The 20,952-nt window shown below is 31.7% G+C and overlaps 1 protein-coding gene and 1 pseudogene across 1 annotated transcript; one reads left to right on the top strand and one right to left on the bottom strand.

The window, feature by feature from the left end:
• Positions 1 to 209: 209 nt before the first annotated feature.
• LOC125829102 (uncharacterized) lies at positions 210 to 852 on the top strand (annotated as a pseudogene).
• A 1,322-nt stretch (positions 853 to 2,174) lies between these two features.
• Positions 2,175 to 14,833, bottom strand: LOC125829101 (peroxidase 29). Its single transcript, XM_049508369.1, has 4 exons — positions 14,637 to 14,833; positions 6,328 to 6,493; positions 3,462 to 3,825; positions 2,175 to 2,575 (listed from the first exon to the last, which is right to left on the bottom strand). Exons 1-4 carry the CDS (start codon positions 14,831 to 14,833, stop codon positions 2,175 to 2,177), a joined length of 1,128 nt encoding a protein of 375 aa, XP_049364326.1.
• Between the last annotated feature and the right edge of the window lie 6,119 nt (positions 14,834 to 20,952).

Genomic DNA, 20,952 nt, shown 5'->3' with positions numbered 1-20,952 from the left:
AAACAAATAAGATGTTAATGACAAAGTCTAAGTCAATATCAATGGAGCAAGAGACTTATAACATCAAAAGAAAATTTAAAACTCTACTTTGACAACTTTGTATACAACCCATCTAGAATTGAAAATAAAAATTTAATCGTAATTCTTTACTATATAGCTATAAGTTTTTCATTTATACAAATTATAGTCCCCATATTTTTTACTTAATAATGCTTTTTCTCTTATTTAGTCCATTAAAACCCTACTTGATCCAAGAAAACGAAACACCCAAAATCCATAGCCATATTCTTGTTTCTGTCACAAACTTAAATGACAGTTAGGAACCTCACAATTTTGATTTTCAAGTATAACAAAAACATGGGAATAATGTTCAATTTAGAGCTTAAAAAATGGAAGATCATGAAGATGATGATAAGTCTGGTGCTTCCTCACCACTCTTATGGAGAAATAGTCCACCAAGAAGTCCAGTCCATCTGATTAATTGTCCATCTCTTTCTCGAGTTCTAGAGCTCAAGCTATAGCTAGAGGCTAATGGGAGCTCATGAAAATGGTCAAGAACATGCCTTCATCTTGTTTTGAGCTGGATTTTGTTGAGCAGCCAAAATCCTTTGAATATCAAGAAGAATGCTTAATAGATAATAACAGAGAAAAAAATCAAGTTATGCAGAACAGAGTGAATATTAAGAAGAATAACAAATTAGAAGTAAAAGAATTGAGAATGGAGGGGTATTTGTCAAGATGGTTTCCGCTGTTTCTTTGAGATCAAAGAAGAAGAAGAAGAAGAAGACTTCATCAGCAAATAGGGTTAAATGGGTATTGAAAATGGATTTGTTTTTAATTGGGTTAAGATAGAGGATCGGGTATGGGTTTCAAATGGGAATGAGTCGTTTAAAAGAAATTTGGATTAATTTTGGTTGATATGGTGATTCCGTCCAAGTAGGAGTCCGGATAACAAATTCCGTAATGGCAAGGGCATAAATAATGACATAGTATAACGAAGAGTAACCTAATTATTAAATGAAAGTTGAGGAGTATTTTTAACCTTTTTCTCTGTATCTTTAAATATTCACATTTTATTTTTGTTTTCAAACCTTCTTTTTCTCCTTGCTTCCCAGATTTCTGTATCCCTTTAATGAGAATTTTTGCGCATTAAACGGATAGCTGCAGAATCAGCACTACCAAATCAGAGAAAGTTATGAATTGGTGGAGCCAATCTTGAAGAATAATGCATACCCACAAACAGAAACAGAATATTTAATTATAGTCCGTAGTTTACTGGCTTTCACATTTAAATAGAAGTTGGTTGAAAGAAAATAAATAATTCAACTGCCAACCTTCACATTCGAAACCAATTGGAACTTCAATTCAATGCAATCGCCCGCGTTTGCTCAGTAAAAGGCCCACTACGGAAATCCTTCCATTTCTTACCAAAGAATAATCCAAACACTCAGCAGGTTCAGGAGATGTACATTTGGCGTCAGCACGCTCGGCCTTACTAGGCTCGTGAGGTTACGCCTCTCTAAATTTTGAGCGTGACAAACTTGATATTAAAGCATTTCATGTCCTGTTACAAGCAGTGAAAGGTAGCTATTTTTCATCACATTGAGTCATTAGTAACCAATTGAATACTACTACATTATCCGTTAATTGTAATTGAAAGTTTCACTAATGTCTAAATTAAGATAATATTTGTGCAACCGAAGTCTTCAAATCCTGCGTTTACTTCTGGTTCTCAAACCCATTTCTTAACTTTTATCATTCTACGACAATACCCTTTAATGGTATCTCTTTTGTTGTGATTATACTCTTTCTTTGCACTCAATTATTTAATACTTGTAATTCAGGCATAGCTTGAGTCCTCCGATGTCTAATTTTGGTATAGATGAGCTTGAGTCCTTCCAGTGTCCAATTTAAAAATCGAGGAGAGTGAGTCCTACGATATCCAAAAATAATGCATATTTAGAAGACCCGAGCAACATATATAGAAACAGTAGATATGCCGCATTATGTGGCTATAGCTACTAACAAATTCTCCTTATGAAATACATAACCCTAAAAGTTTTACTGGCAATATATATGTTGCCTAAATCTTCCAAAAATACAGTATAACATATTTTTTGAGGATCTGAGCAACATATATATAGAAACAACGTAACGCCACACCATGCATGTAATCAACTCAACGCATTACAATGTCTTCTAATCATGCCTTGAGAACCAGTGCGAACCCCATAAGTAGAAAGCTTTACAAAAGCAGAGGAGAAAGCCTTAAAAAATGCATCTTGATCAGCTGCAAAACGCTGTACATAGGGAGCCGTAAGAGGATGAAAAGGGATTTCAGCGTCGATCCTGAGAACTCCACGGCCATTGATGGCATTGATGAAGTAGTGATTGTCAAAGGTGAGTGTTGTAGGTTCATTTAGCACAAAGCTAACGTTTGAGGTTAAAGAGCCTTTTGGACAACTCAATTTCAAGTACAACTCAAACTCATGTTCATTGGGTTCATCATTCTTTGATTCATCATAGAGCCTGCTTTCGATGCTTAAGCAGTGTGTTATTCCTAGTGTGTGTGCCCCTGCACCAACATTTGTAAGCATGATAAGTTGAAGCCAAGACCTACGCTCATACTATTAAACTTATGTGAATGGACTCATTTAGGTCCTTTTGACATTATTTGAAATCAAATTGATTTTTTTCTTTGGACATATAACTTAGATATTTTAAGTTAAGTTTTTTCTCATAAACATGAAAACCAAACAATTCGTGAAAATCAAATTTTCTCCAACTTTCATAGCAACTTACCAAAATAAGCAGACTATAGTTCATGAACAAGATATCAAAATATCCTATATAAGATGATGCATCAATAAATCATATATATTCATGTCCCCTTTCAATTACATGTTATAAAAAACTTCATATAATATATAATTTACAAGAATCCACTGGTCCAAAAAATCAACTATACTATTGACTAATTATTCTTTAATATATTTATTCCACGTGGTACAGATAATCTATTCACATCAAACATGAGTTCTTTTTTTACCAAACTTAAAATAATGAGTCTTGTGTCCAATATAGAAACTTATGAGTCAAGTTTTATATTTTAATAAATTGAAATCAAAATCTTGAATTTCAAATCCTACTTTTCAAATAATAATCTAAAATAAAATATTTGTTCATATTTCAAAAACTAACGCAAACGATGATGTCAAATCAAAATTTCAAAGATATCCCCTAGACTCTAGTATGGACCATTAGATGAAATATCATATATAGGGGCGTATTCACGAAGGGGTCACCAGATTTATGTGAATTCATGTTTTCCACTCGAGATCATGAGGAATAGTGTAATAACTTTTTTAATATACTTAGTTTTGGACCTATAATTTAAATGTTTTAACAAGTTCCAATGACAAAACCTAAAGATGAAATATCATATATAGGTAGGTACGTACCATTGATGGCAACAGATTCTTCAAGTGAGAGTCCTTTTTGGGCAAAAAGTTGAAGCATGTCATTGACTCCCAAGTTTGAGGGAGGAAGTGAGGAATCTGCTAACGATGAATTTGGTGGATTGGAAGAATCTCTGCGGCCCAAAGGAACATCAATTCTTGGACCACCAGAAACAGAAATAGCTTCACGGGCAGCCAAAATGAGAATGTCAGCACACGATACTTGTTGCGGGCATTGGGCTTCTACAACAGATTTAAGCAAATTCACTACTTCTCTCTTTCTGATTCCCAAGTTTCTGCTTGATCTCATCTCTGATTTGTAATATGAATTGCTCTCCAAATCCACCAGAATCGAACCATCGCACCCCTGCCACAATTTGTTTACACAACAAAGCAAACATCTCATATGTATTTACGATAAACCACTATAGTTTAAAATATTGCAATGTGTAGCTACATGTAAGATTTTATAGAAAATTTGTCTCTCCTCTCTACCTATCTCTTGCCTCTCTCCTTTCTCACCCAAATAGTTGCAGCCCAAAAAACATTCAATTGTATTTTGTATTATGTATCAAATGTATTTGTATTCCATGTTATCAACAATATTTTATATTATGTATCAACTGTATTCGTATTTTGTATCAATTGTATTATGACAATTTGTATTCTGCCAATTATATTTGTTGACACAAATTGTGTTTGTTAATAGAATTGATACAATTATATTCGATACATGATACAAAGCAATTGTATTTAGATAATTATATTTGTATTTGTATCAATTGTATTTGTATTCCTGATACAACAAATACAAGTACATGTATTCATCCTCTCTCCTCCCTCTCTCGATCTTGCTCGTCTCTCTCCACCTAAAATGAATATAATTGTATTCGTTTTGATACAAATTAGTTGTATCAATTGTATTCATGATACAACCTGATCATACAACGAATACAACATATATTCAATCTCTCTCCTCCTTCTCCTAGATCTCACCGCCTCTCTCTCACTCTTAACATGTAGTTATTATTCGTAATTAAGCAAACTATAGCTATAGATCTCTAATTAAGCCCATATTATAATCATTTTTGTAAGCTTCCCAATAATAAACTATGTACGCTAGCTGACATTGTACTAATTTGCTAGATCTAAACTCTATATGCAACTTTGCACAACGATATCGATATAAAAACCTCCTGATTAAATATTGTACCACTTTATCATGCTTTAAATAAATAGTTGATCATTAAAAACAACAAAAATCATATTAAGTGATCTTGATAGACAAGGTGTCTCCAGACTTTGTAAATAAATTTTAGAAAAATAAAAGTTACAAGCACAAACAAAACTAAGTGCCCGTTTGGATGGACTTTTAAGTTGGTCAAACTGACTTAAAAATCAATTTTTGACTTGGGAGAGTGTTTGACAATTATAAGAACGACTTAAAATAAGTCAAAAGTTAAAAGTAGAGTGACCTCTATTTATTTATTTTTAACTTAAAAGTCATTCTTATTTGATCAAGTATATTACTTTTTTACCCTTAATTCTTTTAAACAATTCCCAAATTCTTTCATGTGATATATTCAAATTATATATTTTTTAAATTTAAAATAAGTTGCACATTTAAAATTAACTTAAATATTAAGTTATTGAAATTGAATTAAAATATAAATTAATTTTATTTTAATTTTTTTTAGAATTAAAAACCTTAGATTAATCAATTTTTTATTATGTTAACAGTTTTAAGGGTATTTTAGACAATTTGATAAAAAAAAAGTGTTTACAACACTTATTTGCCAAACATATCAACAACTTTTTTTCAACTGCAACACTTTTATCCAAACGCATAATTACTTATTTTTAAAATAAGTTTCAACACTTTAAAGAGTTACTGTTTAAAAGTAGTACTCCTCCGTTTCAAAAAGAATGACCTCTTTTCCTTTTTAGGCTGTTTAAAAAAGAATGATCTCTTTCTTTTTTTTGTAACATTTTAATTTCAGTTTTCCATGTGACATGTTTAAGGTCACAAGATTAAAGGACAATTTTGTACATTTGACATAACTTTAATTTAGGATCACAAGATTCAAAAGTCTTCTTTATTTTCTTAAACTCCGTGTCAAGTCAAACCAGGTCATCTTTTGTGAAACGGAGGAAGTATTTTGTTTAAGCCAATCCAATACTAGGCAGTAGACAACTAAAACAATTTTGGAATTTTTTTTTAGTAGTATATATACCGTGTGTTAAGAAATGAAAAAATGAACCTGAATAACCTGAACCAAAACATATTTTTTTAATTAAAATTTCCATCTTTATCACATAAGAGATCTCCTCTAATAGGTAGAAATTTATCACGATCTGTCTTAATATTATTTATGAAAACACGTTAAAAGATTTATTTTTTTTAAAAGTAAATTAAAAATAAATAATGATAAGATAGTAGAACCCACTTTTGATTGCCACATTCTCCTTAATTTATTACAGTATTTTGATTTTAATGTCTATGATTATTCTCATACAAATCTTCTAGCGTTTGTTGCACTTGCCTCTAACTAATGCTCCAAAATATTACTACATAATAATCAGTGTACGTACGCTCACATTGAACTAATTAATTACTAGATCTAAACCCTATACCCAACTTTGCACAACAATTATATCCATATAAAAACCTTTAAAAACAACAAAAATCACATTAAGTAATCTTGATAGACAAGGTGTCTCAAACTTGGTAAATTTTTGAAACAATGAAAGTTACAAGCACAAATAAAACTAACTAGGCATTCTTTTTCACACTAACTAAAAGAATTTTGGAAATATTTTTGTATAGTATATATATATAGTCATGTGTTAAGAAATGAAAAAAATGAACCTGAACTTGGCAATCATGAAACATAAGTCTTAAGAGAGCAGAAGGAGTAGTAGGATCAGTGAGAGACATAGATTGAACACCATCTCTAACAATGTTTTCCACTTGTGGACAAACTTTATCATAGAAACCATAAGAGACTTGCCCTTCAACTTGATCATTATTATTACTACAAAAGAAGAAGAATAGTATGATTACCAATGCTACTTTTATCATTTGCATTTTACACATTATTTTTCCAAGAGAGGTATGAGATTGTGTTCGGGCATATATTCATCATCCTTGTTAGAAATAATAAATGTATGGTCTTCATATTCTACAAGTACGTGTGCAGTAGGAACAGGAGGTCTTCATAAATGCAAACAACTTAATATACAGATGGATTGTACTCTCACTTCTTTCTTTTCATGTTATAAAGTTGTTTCCAACTTGTTATAATTATTTACTGATACGTACAACTTGACCTAATTGATAACAGCTAGCCACATCCATTGTCATATCATCATCTATTTATATCTATATCTATCTTAAAAATATGAAATCCGTGACTTGAATGTTAAATTAGTCTTTCTATTTTATGATTTTTTTTAATTTTTAGTCAATTCTAAAAAAAAAAAATGACATATTTCTATATTTAATAACAATTGAACTTTAAAATGTTCATTTTTTACTTTTAATGAAATAATTTCTTGCCACACACATATATCTATCACTCATTTTAGAACATAAATTTCAAAAGTCTCATTTTCTTTCTTAAGCTCCGTATCAAATCAAACTAACTCATGTAAATTGGGACAGGGGAATATTATGTTTCCTCTGTCCAACAATACTTGCCCACTATTGACTTTGCACACTTCTTAAAAAACTATAAATAGAAGGGTAGTTTTACTATATCATCCTTTGAATATAATAAATACAATGTCTTGAAAAATGTGATAGGAAAATGACTATAATTAATGATAAGTGTAAAATTATCCATGAATTTCATAAAGTGGACAAGTATTGTTGGACATCCCAAAATAGTATAGTGGACAACTACTGTTGGACGGAGGGACTATTACCTTCAACTTAAAATGTCTCCTAACTTGAATGTTAAGTTACTATAATATTCTCAAATCCCAACTAAAAACGCTCAATTTAGTATTTTTTCTATTTATATTTATATTTATTTATTTATATTATATTAAAAACATACACGTTTTTACATTGAAAAGTTATGAATTCTCAAAAAAATGTGATTTTTCGATGAATTATAAGTTTTCCGAAGTTGTCTTTTGCTAAAATACAAATAGCTTTTTATCTACAAATGCTAATATGTTACTTTGTTTCACATCCATATTAATATTTTTTTATTATAAGGAACACCGCGCATGCAATGTCAAAAGTTATAGAGTAGTTTACCTCGGATCTGGCTCCTCTTTATTCTCATTCTTTTCGATTATCCTAAGTTTCTAGTTGAATTTGTGATATATGACATAAGTTAAATTAAATGACTAAGATTTAATTTCTTAATGTAAATCTCTAATCATAATTTAGTTAATTAATAAATATATTATATATTTTCTCTTTTAAAAAGTTATTATAATCCCACAATTTTAGCAACACATTATCTTGTCCATAAATATAGGGGAAATAGCTCTCTTCCTAAACTTTTATTTAGCATGATGTTTCTTTTAGTTTCTTTTTAAATTAATCTTTTTCATGCATTTTAGAAAAATTAGAGAGAAAAAAGTGAAATAAATAGGAGAAATAATGCAATATTTCTTTGGAACTTTCAGCAATTTCTTCAAATTTTCTACCAAATATTGGAGACCATTTCTTGCTCTTAATTACTCCCTCCGTTATCAAATACATTTTTTTTAAATATGATGTTCGGTTAGCTTGTGTGTACCTCAATTAATTTTTTGGAATATTTGTGGCATTAACAATAGCTAATGTTAAAGAGAGGTAAAAGGGTTCAAAACACACACAAACTTTGACCGAAATTGTTGTTGCACACTCCAACTTTCCGGGGGTCCTATGACCCCGCAGTATTATTTTGAAGTGGAATTATTACCTCTTTTAAAGGTCAAAACCAAGATTTTATTCAAAAGGTGGCACACACACGTCTGTCACTATATTTATCATTTTAATTTTATTTTCTTCAATTTTTTTCCTATTTTTTCTTTATGTTTTTTATACCTTCTTCTACCATTACACCATCCTTTCAATTTAGACCCTTACATGAAAACTTTCACATTAAAATCCAACAAAAACATTCTAAAAACTTCCTTTGAAACTACATCAACAAAAAATTCTATAAGAAATTCATTCAGTAGAAAAACCAATATATACATTGGGGTTTTCTTTCTAACGAGTAATGAGTTTTTTCGGTTATAAATTTTCATATAAATTGTCTATCTTTCTAAAAACATTAAAACTTTGTGGTCGTCTTTGTCATTTTGGTGGTGATGGAGTTTTCTTTTGTGATGATGGCGAAGTGATAACGATTCGGTGGTGGCGAAATTTGAAAATGGTAAAATTTGTAGATCCAGTTCATTGCATATTTTCAATTTCGATTGTGTGGAGGTAGTTGTTACGATTGAGGGAGGTACATGGTACTCGTGTGGTGGTGATTATATTTTTGATAATTGTTGCGATTGAGTTTTTCGTTGTCGATGTCGGCACAGTTTTCCGTTGTCGGGATCGACAAAGTGAAGCGACTGGATTTTTGATGAAGAAGAAATATTAATGATAATTAATAACTAAGTGTAATTTATTAAAGGAAATATCCAATTAAAAATTGACATTTGTATATATTCCCTAATTAAAAAATAATATTAACTTAACAACTAAAGTTAAGGATATTTAATGAAAAAAGAGAGGAATGATGTGGATTACCACATGACAAATAAAGATGGGTTAATTTTACTTTAATTCCACCCTTACGCGCTAACTGAGAGTGTTGGTGTAACGACCTGATTCCGTCGTTAGGGAAAAGTCAATGAAGAAAGATTGGGGCCAAAAAACTTTTTCGTAATAACTTTGGAATTTCCCAACCTAGTCCAAATTTGGACGAAATCGGAGTCATTAAGGTGTAGGGAAATATGGTAATTAATGAGAGATCTAATTATGATTTGGACCACATGAGTAGATAACTAAGACGTTAAGGAACTCGTACGACTTTACAGAATCAAATTTGGGCGAGTAGAACTCCCGAAAATGATCTTAGCATGAACATGTAACATTATGTCTCCGTGTAGGCCGCCAGAGCGGGATTAGAACCGCTAGAGCGGGGCCGCTGTAGCGGGATGGGTCCGCCGTGGCGCGCCAGAAGCGACTTAAAGTCATTAATAAACCCCTAAACGACCTTATTTGACAATTTTCAATTTTTAGAGCTAAGGAAACGACCCCTAGCGACTTCTTGACCGTTTTTCACCATTCTTGAGGCTAAAGGTAAGGTTTTAACTCCTCGAATCCGTTTTTCAATCCGTAGAACGTAATCTAGTGGGTCATTATCGATGGGGGAGAGTTTTGATCTAGAATTTATAGTGGAAAAAATCCTAAATTGGGTATTAGGATCTTGGGTTTGGTTTAGGGTTATTGGGCTTGTTATAATCCGGATAATTAGACCTTTGATTGTTGATCCTTGCATATAAATTGTTGTTTGTACACCTAGAACAAGCGGAAAGAATTCGGAAAGGAAAGATTCAAGTGCCTTAGGGCCATTCAAGCTTGGATTCGAGGTAGGTGATGATTGTGATTCTATGATTGTATGATGTATGTTTGTTCTTGCTTCATTATGATACATGTATGTATGCGAATGTTGCATTATTGATCACGCTTGTTGTAAATGAGGATAATTGAATAATTGTATGTCATGAATCACCTCTTGTTGTATGATTGTGAGAATATACATTGTGATTGTGGTTTGTTGAATGGGCGGGTGTCACGATCCGACACACTAACTGGGATCGGTTGCCATGTTTCGACATAAATATAGGATCGGCTGCCACGTTCCGGCATAAATAACTTGGATCGGATTGCCACGTTCCCGCATAAATATGGGATCGGATTGCCACGTTCCGGCCGGCATGCTAACTGTTTGGGTTTGGGTTCCATGAGAGGACCATTGAATTGTGTTGTGTATCTACTTGTGATGAGTTCGTTTATATCTAATGACGATTGATATTGAAAAATGGGTTGTTCATTGTTCGTATAAGTTGATGATATTGTATATGTTCGATATGTGCATGTGATTATATTGTTGTATTGACTAATGTATGTTACACTTAGTGGGATAGCTGTGTGATCCTACCAGTACACGATGGTTGTGTACTAATACTGTACTTTCTCTTTCTTTGTTGAGTACAGTGCATCTTCAGGTGGCTATTGATAGACCTCAGCTAGGTGACTATGAGCTTGACCGGATTCAAGGGTGAGCCAGTTCTTTTAGGCTGTCATGGATCTTCCTTGTTTAAGTCCACTCTTATCGGACTCAAACTTTTGTTTAAGGTGTTGTTTAGTTTCGGGGTTTGTACCCCTTGTTTTTAGACTTGTCGTTAGTAGAGTTTTGGTACATTGACTTTCAGGTTCTAGGTTAATTCTTCCGCATTTGTTAGGTATTGTTGAACTTTTGTTAGAGTTTATGGAAACTCTATTTTCTTTCCTTAGTATTTGACTTATATGCCTTAGTTTTTAGATTGATTGCTTGGTTTGGATTGTAGTAGTGGTTCTCCCACCGGATGGTTAGTGTGGGTGCCAATCACGATGGTTTGAGTCGTGACAGTTGGTCACTTGCTCATCCAACTAAGCTGATAATAACCTCAATAATACACTAAAAAATAGTTTAGGGAGGTCATAGGACCCTCACAAAGTTAGAGTGTGTAACAACAATTTCGATCAAAGTTTGTGTGTGTTTTGAACCCTTTTCCCTTAAAGAGAAAGTTACAAAGAAATATATTTTTAGAGAAAAGTATTTCTCCCATTTTATTTCACCTCTTTTCTCCCTATTTCCTCCAAAATGCAATAAAACGATTAATTTAAAAAGAAAATAAAAGAAACATTTTGCTTGAAAATATATTAGGAAGAAAACTTGTTTCCCTATATTTACGGACAAGACCATAATATTTTGCTAAGATTGGATTAGAATAATTTTTAAAACTAAATATATAATGTATTTATTATTTAAATTATAGATAGAGATTTATTTTGGACAGTTAAATTTTTGCCATTTAATTTAATTTAAGATATTTGTCACTAATCCAAGTAGAAGTTGGTAAAAAATGGAGAGAAAGAGAAATGAAAAGAAGTTGAGCAATACGGAAAAACCTTTAGGTATTTTATTTGAACTTCACACGAAATAAAAAAAATTAAATAATTATTATTTCAAAGAAATAAGTGACATTTGTTTTAATCTAAGAGGGTCTTCTCTGTTGATAATATGTTTATTAATTACTACTCCTAATTACTATCGAAGATTGTGGTGGGATGAATAAGATTCATCCATTCTTAATCTAGAGGGCTTGTGAATGAGCTCTTAGTATGATTTTTTTTTTTTCATTTTCGTATAGCACTCCGCTCTTTAATGGGCGCCATTTTTGTGCTGCAAATTGATATTAGCCGATACTTAATGTGAGTATCAAACATTGTATGAAAAATAATATTATGGCCCAATATTATTCTCTTTGTTTACAATTTTTTAAAAGATACATTTCTAAATATAATTATAAGAAATAGTGAGTTGTAGTCAGGGGCAGAGCTACTGTATCAGAAGAGGGCGAACCAACTGGCTTTTTCATAGATTCTATATTTGTATTAAAATATGAAATAATATATATATATTATTTTAGTGGTCCAGTGGTGTCTGCGCACCCAATGAAATTGTTCAGCCCGCCGGACATGGCTTCAAAACTCAGTAGGCACAATTATTTTTGGGATAGTTTCTAGTCTGAAGATAAAATCATATGTGGGTTTATATAAGAATTTTTTTTTTTTAGAAAAAAAAAACAGAAAATCGGATTATATAATTTTTTTTTTTTAAAAAAAAACAGAAAAATAAGGATTAATTAATTAAAAACATACGTGGGTTTATATAAATCTAAAAAAATAGAAAATCGTTAAATGAAAAAAACCAAAAAATAGTATTTTTGTCATACTCTAAAACAATATCTAACTATTGATTTCTACTCAGACATTCAAAAAAGTTTAACCGAATATTTTTTTTTCAAAAGTTTATTGTTGATCTGATTGCTACCATTCAATATCTGACCTCCGGTATGTCCTCTTGTCTCTCCCTTTTCATTTTTTTTCTTATTTGTTTGCTTTTACAATGATTATCTATTCTAAAATTGATTTTAAATCTTTAGTTCTAGGATTATCCCACATATTGATATTGATTCTATTAAAATAATTGTTGTTTGTTTTCAAAATTTTCAACTTTTGGTGGCAATAAGGGTTCAAGGTGATAGTGAAACTAGTAGAATATTTGTTTTATTAGGTGCAATATTAATGGTGAATTCAATAATTTTAACCTCACTTAGAACAATATTGAAGATTATAGTAAAAATGTTCAAAATTTGTATTTAAAGGTGATAGTCATTATATTTATATAATGTTTAAGTAATTCATTATTTTTTAGTAAATTAGGTACTTGTATTTGTTTGTTAATTTGATGATTGTTACTTTATGTTTAAATCGTTGTTCTTTTTTAAAATTTAGACCCACTAATCTAAAATTCTGACTCCGCCTCTAATTGTAATAATATATTTTTATGTAATTTTCATACGTGTAAATTTTATCTCAAGCCTATATGAATTGATGTCCATCTTAAAGTAGTACTATCAATTATTAGTCACACCTAAAAGTATGACACAACAATTAATGGAGTTAGATCATACATGACAGACAATTATTTAAATTTCAGATACGAATATTTTCTTTGGTCGCTTTTAGTTGTGATGGTTACTGAAATATTTGTTAGTTGAGATTGTTCAATATATTTTTTCCGTTTATTTTTATTTGTTCATAATATTATTTTGAGATATTTAATAATACTTGTTTAATTTATCAAATCAATAAATAATTTATTATATTATGTATATGTTACTCGTACTATTAAATATTATTTGTTTTTTAATATTTAAATGACTTATATTTAATAAATGTGACTTGATAAAATTACTCATATCATTTACTATTTCTTAATCTATATGTCAAACCAGCGGTGAATTTTATGGGACAAAAAGAGAGTAGTATTTATGATCTTGGAAAATCAAAACAACATTAAATAATTTTATGCACCTAAATCCTTATTCTATTATAAAATAAAGTATTAAAAATTAAATAGCAAAGAAATGGAGAGAAAGAGTAGTAATGTTTTTCTTTCAAACTTTCAATACATATATGTCTACATATAAGATGAGTATATATAGAAAGTAAGTATATCTCTAATCCTTCAAAGTCATGAAGAAGATCTTTTAAAGTCATGCTTAAATCTCTAAAGTTATATGATATCCACATTTCATTATTTACAACACTCCCCCTTGGATGTCCATATATAAAATATAAGCTAGAAGAATAAAAGAGAGTGTACATAGTTATTCTTAATATGCATTGTTTGCTGCCTCATTAAAAGCCTTATCAAGAAAAAATCCAGTGGGACAAAAATTTTGATTAAGGAAAAAAAGAGTACAACGCATATTTACTCCTCCTGATTAAAACATCATTTAATATCTCGAAGACGACGCATTTCAATTTCGTATCTCAATTTCCCAAAGGCAAGTTGGCAACACCTTAGTAAACATATTTGCTAAATTATCACTTGAGCAAACTTGTTGAACATCTATATCACCCTTCTTTTAAAGATCACGAGTGAAAAATAATTTTGGTGAAATGTGTTTTGTTCTATCTCTTTTAATGTATCCCCCATTTAGTTGAACTATACATGCACTATTGTCTTCATACAATATTGTTGGAACATCTCTTTTCAAAGAAAGGCCACATATTTCTTGAATGTGTTGAGTTATTGATCTCAACCAAACGCATTCCCAACTTGCTTCATGAATGACTATTAACTCTGCATGATTTGAAGAAGTGGCAACCATAGTTTGTTTTGTTGAACGTCATGATATAGTTGTACCACCACATGTAAATAAATAGCATGTCTGCGATCGACCTTTATGAGGATCAGACAAAATCCTGCATCTGCATAACCAATCAGTTGTGAGTTGGATTCACTAGAGTAAAACAATTCCATATTAATAGTCCCTCGGAGGTATCTGAATATATGCTTAATCCCATTCCAGTGTCTTCGTGTTGGAGAAGAACTAAACCTTGCTAACAAACATACCGAGAACGCTATATCTGGTCTAGAATTATTAGCAAGATATGTTAATGCACCAATTGCACTAAGATATGGTATTTCAGCACCAACAAGTTCACCTTCATTTTCAAGAGGTCGATATGGATCTTTATTAATATCAAGAGATCTCACAATCATCAGACTACTCAATGGATGTGCTTTATCCATGTAAAATCTCTTTAATATATTCTCAGTATATGTTGATTGATGGACAAATATCCCATTTTTAAATTGTTCAATTTGTAGTCCAAGACAAAAAATTCTTTTCGAGGTCTTTCATTTCAAATTCATTTTTCAGAAATTTTACTGCCTTTGAAAGCTCTTTAGGTGTTCCAATGATATTCGAATCATCAACACATACAAGTATTATGACAAATTAAGATCCAGACCTTTTCATGAAGAATAAGGACAAATTGAGTCATTTTTAAATCCTTCTTTTAGCAAATATTTGCTAAGGCGATTATATCACATTCGTTCTGACTGTTTTAATCCGTATAAAGATTTTTGAAGCTTTATTAAACAAGTTTCTCGAGAATCATTGTATGCTTCAGGCACTTTGAATCCTTCAGGAATTTTCATAAAAATATCGTGGCCCAATTAAACATATAAATAGGCAGTGACCACGTCCATTAGGTGCATTTCAATATTTTCATGAACTGCCAAGATCATTAAATACTTGAAGGTAATTGCATCTACCACATGAGAATATGTTTCTACATAGTCAATGCCAGGACTTTGCGAAAATCCCTGAGCCACAAGTCGTGTTTTATATCTTTCGACTTCACTTTTTTCATTTCGTTTTCACTGAAAAACCCATTTGTACCCCACTAGCTTGACACCTTCAGGTGTTCAGATTATTGATTCGAAAACTTCACGTTTTTTAAGTGAAGTCAACTCTGCTTGAATTGCATTCTTCCATTTTGGCCAATCATTTCTCTGTCTACATTCATCGACATATTTTGGTTCATGATCCTCATCTTGTTGCATTATTTCAGTAGCAACATTATAAGAAAAAATGTTATCAACCACAACATCATTTCGGTTCCACCTTTTTCCTGTCGAGACATAACTTATTGAGATCTCTTCATTTTCAGATATCTCAACATTTTCTATTGTCTCGTCATTTGTTATGACTTGAGTCTCTCCTTGAGCACTCACTTTCATATTATGATCATTTTCTCCTTTTATTTTTCGAGGATTTTTATCCTTAGAATCAATTGATCTACCACGTTTCAACGTGGTCTAGACTCATTTGCATTAACAGTTTGTTCTGTCGAAATATCAACTCGTAGTGGAGTATTTGCAGCTGGAACATGAGATTTAGTAACCTTAAATGCATATGGCAGTTGATTTGCAATATTTTACAAATAAATCACATTTTGAACCTCTTGTTCACATTAATTTGTTCGAGGATATAAATGAGATAGTGATATTGCATTCCAATTTATCTCATTTTTCAATTGCTTATGTTTCACCCCTAATGTTGGGTATTCAGATTCATCAAAATGACAATCAACAAATTTTGCTGTAAATAAATCTCCAGTCATAGGTTTCAAATATTTTATAATAGAAGGAGATTCATAACCAACATATATTTCCAACCTTCTTTGGGATCCATCTTTGTGCGTTGCGGTGGAGCAATTGGAACATATACCGCACATCCAAAAAAATTAAGATGGGAAATATTTGGCTCCTTTCCAAAAGCCAATCGTAATGGGTAGAAATCATGAAAACTGGTTGGCCTTATGCGCACAAGTGTTGTTGCATGCAAAATAGCATGCCCCCATACCAAAAGAGGAAGTTTTGTTCTTATTAGTAATGATCTAGCTATCAACAAAAGACGTTTAATCAATGATTCTGCTAGACCATTTTGAGTATGAACATGAACAACCGGATGTTCAACTGTTATTCCAATGGACATACAATAATCATTAAAAGATTGAGATGTAAATTCACCAACATTATCAAGAGGAATTGTCTTTATAGTATAATCTGGAAATTGTGCTCTCAACCTTATAATTTGAGCCAACAATCTCGCAAAAACCATGTTGCGAATTGATAATAAGCACACATGTGACCATCTTGTAGATGCATCTATCAAGACCATATAATATTTAAATGGTCCACATGAAGGGTGAATGAGTCCACATATATCACCATGTATACGTTCCAGAAATGTAGGGGATTCAATCCCAACCTTAGTTGCTGATGGTTTAATAATCAGTTTCCCTTAGGAACAAGCAACACAAGCGAATTCTTTAGATTGAAGAATTTTCTGATTCTTCAAAGTGTGCCCATGTGAATTCTCAATAATTTTGTGCATTATATTATAGCCGAGATGGCCCAACCGATCATGCCAAATTATGAAATCATTATGATTAATAAACATTTTATTCACCATGACATGTGACCACATCAATACTTGTGTGGTACAACCCAGAAGAAAGTGCATGTAATTTTTCATGCACAAATCTTTTTCCTTCTTTTATTGTAGAAATATAAAGGTATTCAACAGTTCCTTCATTATCAGTCTCAATATGATAGCCATTTTGGCGAATAACCTTGAAAATTAACAAGTTTCTTTTAGACTTATTACAATGCAAAGCATTATTAATGGCCAATAATGTTCCCCTATGTAGTAATAATGATGCTCTCCCAGAGCCCTTAATTATTTTTATACTACCCAGATATTGTATTAACATTGGCCCCTTTCATAATTAAATGAGAGAAATATTTCTTTTCTCTTAATATAGTGTGAGTTGTAGCACTATCCAGGAGGCACATATCTCCATTACTCATCTTGAATCAATTGAAGACTAAGAAATTTTATTTATCTTCATAAAATTAAAGTACATCATAAGAGATAAGATAACTAGCAACATTGCAAGAAAACTTAGGTCTTTATATTATTTTATTTTTTAATTGTAAAATAAAAGTAACATAAAAAAATGATAATCAAAAGCACACAAAAACAACAACATATTGTACATCATAAAATAACATCAAACATCAGTTACGATCTCCAAAGAAGTCTTCAACCTCCAAATGAGTAATATCATTGAGGTCATTAAAATCATCATTCTTCAAAGCCAAATTTGCTTCAATATTATCATTGTACATTTGCAAAGGTCTTTCCTCAACATTATTTTCAAATGTCAAGTGTGATTACACCCGAGTATTAGAAGATGATGTACCACCTTTGTTCGCCTTTCTTTTAAAGAAATTTTGATAAAGCTTGACAAAATACTTAGGCATCCGACATTCATTCTTCCAATGATCTTTCATGCCACAACGATGACAATTGCCTCTTAAAGGATTACTTTGAGAACTCATATTGTTCTCTCTTTTATAATGACCACTACCACGATGATTATTATATTGTTTTTTGCCATTTTCACATCCACGCACATTATTATGGCTCCAATTTTTATTTTGTCTTCTTTCAGACTGGCCATGTGCTTCTACAACATTTGCTTCTGGTAATGGAGCAGTTCCAGTGGGACAAACTTCATGATTTTCAACAAAAGGGTATTATGTTGCTCAACCACAAGAAGGAATGAGATCAAATTAGAATACGTTTTAAATCCCCTTTCACGGTATTGTTGTTGTAATACCAGATTTGAGGCATGGAAAGTAGTAAGAATCTTTTCCAACATGTCCTCATCTGTTATATTTTCCCCACATAAGTTTAATTGGGAAGTTATTTTATAAACAACAGAATTATATTCACATACAGTTTTAAAGTCCTGTAATCGTAAGTGTATCCATTCATAACGAGCCCTTGACAATACTGTTGTCTTAAGGTAGTCATACCTTTCCTTTAAACTAGTCCACAATTCAAGTGGATCTTTCACTGTCAAATATTCGACCTTTAATCCTTCATCAAAATGATGACGAAAAAAAGTTATAGCCTTCGCTTTGTCCTGATTCGATGCTGCATTACCCTCAGTAATGGTGGTACCAAGACCTTTAGCGTCTAGGTGAATTTCAGCATCGAGTACCCATGATAAATAATTTTTTCTAGAAATATCAAGTGCCACGAACTCCAATTTTGACAAATTTGACATGATGAAAACTGTCATAAAAATAGTCAAATTAGATTAAAATAATAAACTTTAAACCATTGAAAGTTAAGAATATCATATGTAGTATTCTTTAATAAGAAAAATTATTTTCATTAATTAATAAAATTTACTATCATCTTATATTATTTAGAGGAAATAAAAACTGAAAATATTCTAATGTATACTTGTACTTAGAATATGAAAATAAAAATAAATATATCATCTAAACATACCTTATAAGAGACTTCGTGCTGATAACGTGTTATAAAATAAATTATTAAAAATTAAATAACAAAGAAATGGAGAGAAAGAGCAGTAATGTTTTTTTCCAATCTTTCGATACTTATATGTCTACATATAACATGAGTATATATAGAAAGTAAGTATATCTCTAATCATTTAAAGTCATGAATGAGATCTTTTAAAGTCATGCTTAAATCCCTTAAAGTCGTGCTTAAATCTCTAAAAGTCATGAAGTGTGGATTTACTACTGTAACGATCGGGTTCCGTCGTTATAGAAAAGTCAACGGGAAATTTTTTGGGTCGGAAAACTTTTTTGTAGTAACTTGAAATTTTCCAATCTAGTCCAGATTTTGACAAAATCGGAGTCATTAAAGTCTAGGAAAATCTGGTAGAAATTGGGTGATCTAATTATGAATTTGATCACATGAGTAGATAGATAAGACGTTAAGGAATCCATATCAATTTACGGAATTGAATTCGGGTGAGTAGAACTCCTGAAACTGGTCTTGACGTGAACATCTAATTTCTGAGTATCGTTGGTTGAAGGTGTGTTGTGAAATGGGGTCTTGGAATTATTAAAATAGCTCATTGTTTCGTGCAAGCCGTTTTGGCAAAGATTTCTGTTGCCAGAACGGGGTCGCTGTAGCGGGTGAGCGCCGCCATGGTGGGGTAGACGCGACTTAAAGTCAGAAATAAATCCCAAAAACATTTTATTCCTTGAGAGCTATGGAACGAACCCATGAGACTTCTTAATCGTTTTCCACAATTCTTATGGCTAAAGGTAAGGTTTTAACTCCCTGAATCCATTTTTGATCCATAGAACGTAATCTAATGGGTAGTTATCGATGGGGGAGGGTTTGATCTGGAAATTATGGTGGAAAAATCCCTAATTGGGATATTGGGATCAAGGATTTGATCTAGGGTTGATGGGATTGTTAGTATTTCGAGTAATTAGTTATCATTTATTGATTCCCGTATTATATTAATTGTTTGTAGACCAAGAACAAGCGTAACGAATTCGGAAAGGGAAGAATCAAGTTTCTTAGGGTTTCAAGCTTGTTTCGAGGTATGTGATAGTTTTGATTCTATGATTGTGTGATGTATATTTGTTCTTGCTTCATTATGATACATGTATGCGAATGTTGCATTATTGATCACATTAATTGTAAATGAGGATAGATGAATGATGAATGCCATGAATCATGACTTGATTGTATGATTGAGAATGTACTTTGTGATTGTGATTGTGACTTGTTGAATAGATTGAGTGTTGCGTTCTGACACACTAACTTGGATTGGTTGCCACGTTCTGGCATAATTATGGGATCGATTGCCACATTCCGACATAATTATTAGATCGGGTACCACGTTCCGGTATGCTAACAATTTGGGTTTGGGTTCCATGAGAGGACCAATGACTTGATATAACTGTGATATTTGAGAATTGTGAAACTCTTTGTTGTTCGTAAATGTTGATAATATTGTATATGTTTGGTGTATGTATGTTATTGTATTGTTGTATTGACTTATGTATGTTGCACTTCGTGGAATAGGCGCGTGATCCTACCAGTACACTGTGGTTGTGTACTGATAGTGCACTTGCTCTTTGTTGAGTACAGGACATCTTCAGGCGGCTATTGGCAGACCTCACTTAGAAGATCAGTGATCATTTTAATTCAAGGGTGAGCCAGTTCTTCCAGGCTGCTATGAGTTTTCCTTTTGTCTATGTCCACATTTCTGTCTTAGACTTTCTAGTTAGTTGTTAGTACATTAGTTTTGGGGTCGTAATCCTTCTTGTTAGACTTATGGATTAGATGTTTTGGTACATTAACTTTCAGGTTCTAGGCGTATTTTTTCACATTGTTTAGTTGTTAGATCAGTTGGAAGTTTATGGGAATTTATGTTTTTATCTATTTAACTTGCTTCCGTAACTTAAATGCCCTTAGTATTTTGGTTGAGTTGTTAGTTTGGGTTGTAGTA

Source organism: Solanum verrucosum, unplaced genomic scaffold, assembly GCF_900185275.1.
Source record: "Solanum verrucosum unplaced genomic scaffold, falcon-dt-bn FXZP01000007.1, whole genome shotgun sequence".
NCBI classification, from domain to species: domain Eukaryota; kingdom Viridiplantae; phylum Streptophyta; class Magnoliopsida; order Solanales; family Solanaceae; genus Solanum; species Solanum verrucosum.
The sequence above is the reverse complement of the archived record's forward strand: the minus strand, read 5'-3'. Positions and strand labels throughout refer to the sequence as shown.

Coding starts and splice junctions, on each gene's coding strand:
- LOC125829101 (XM_049508369.1), bottom strand. CDS start 14,833: ATGGATAAAGCACATCCATTGAGTAGTCTGATGATTGTGAGATCTCTT. Junction 3,826..6,327: donor TTCATGATTGCCAAGTTCAG/GTTCATTTTTTT, acceptor AAATTGTGGCAG/GGGTGCGATGGTTCGATTCT. Junction 2,576..3,461: donor AGAATCTGTTGCCATCAATG/GTACGTACCTAC, acceptor ATGTTGGTGCAG/GGGCACACACACTAGGAATA.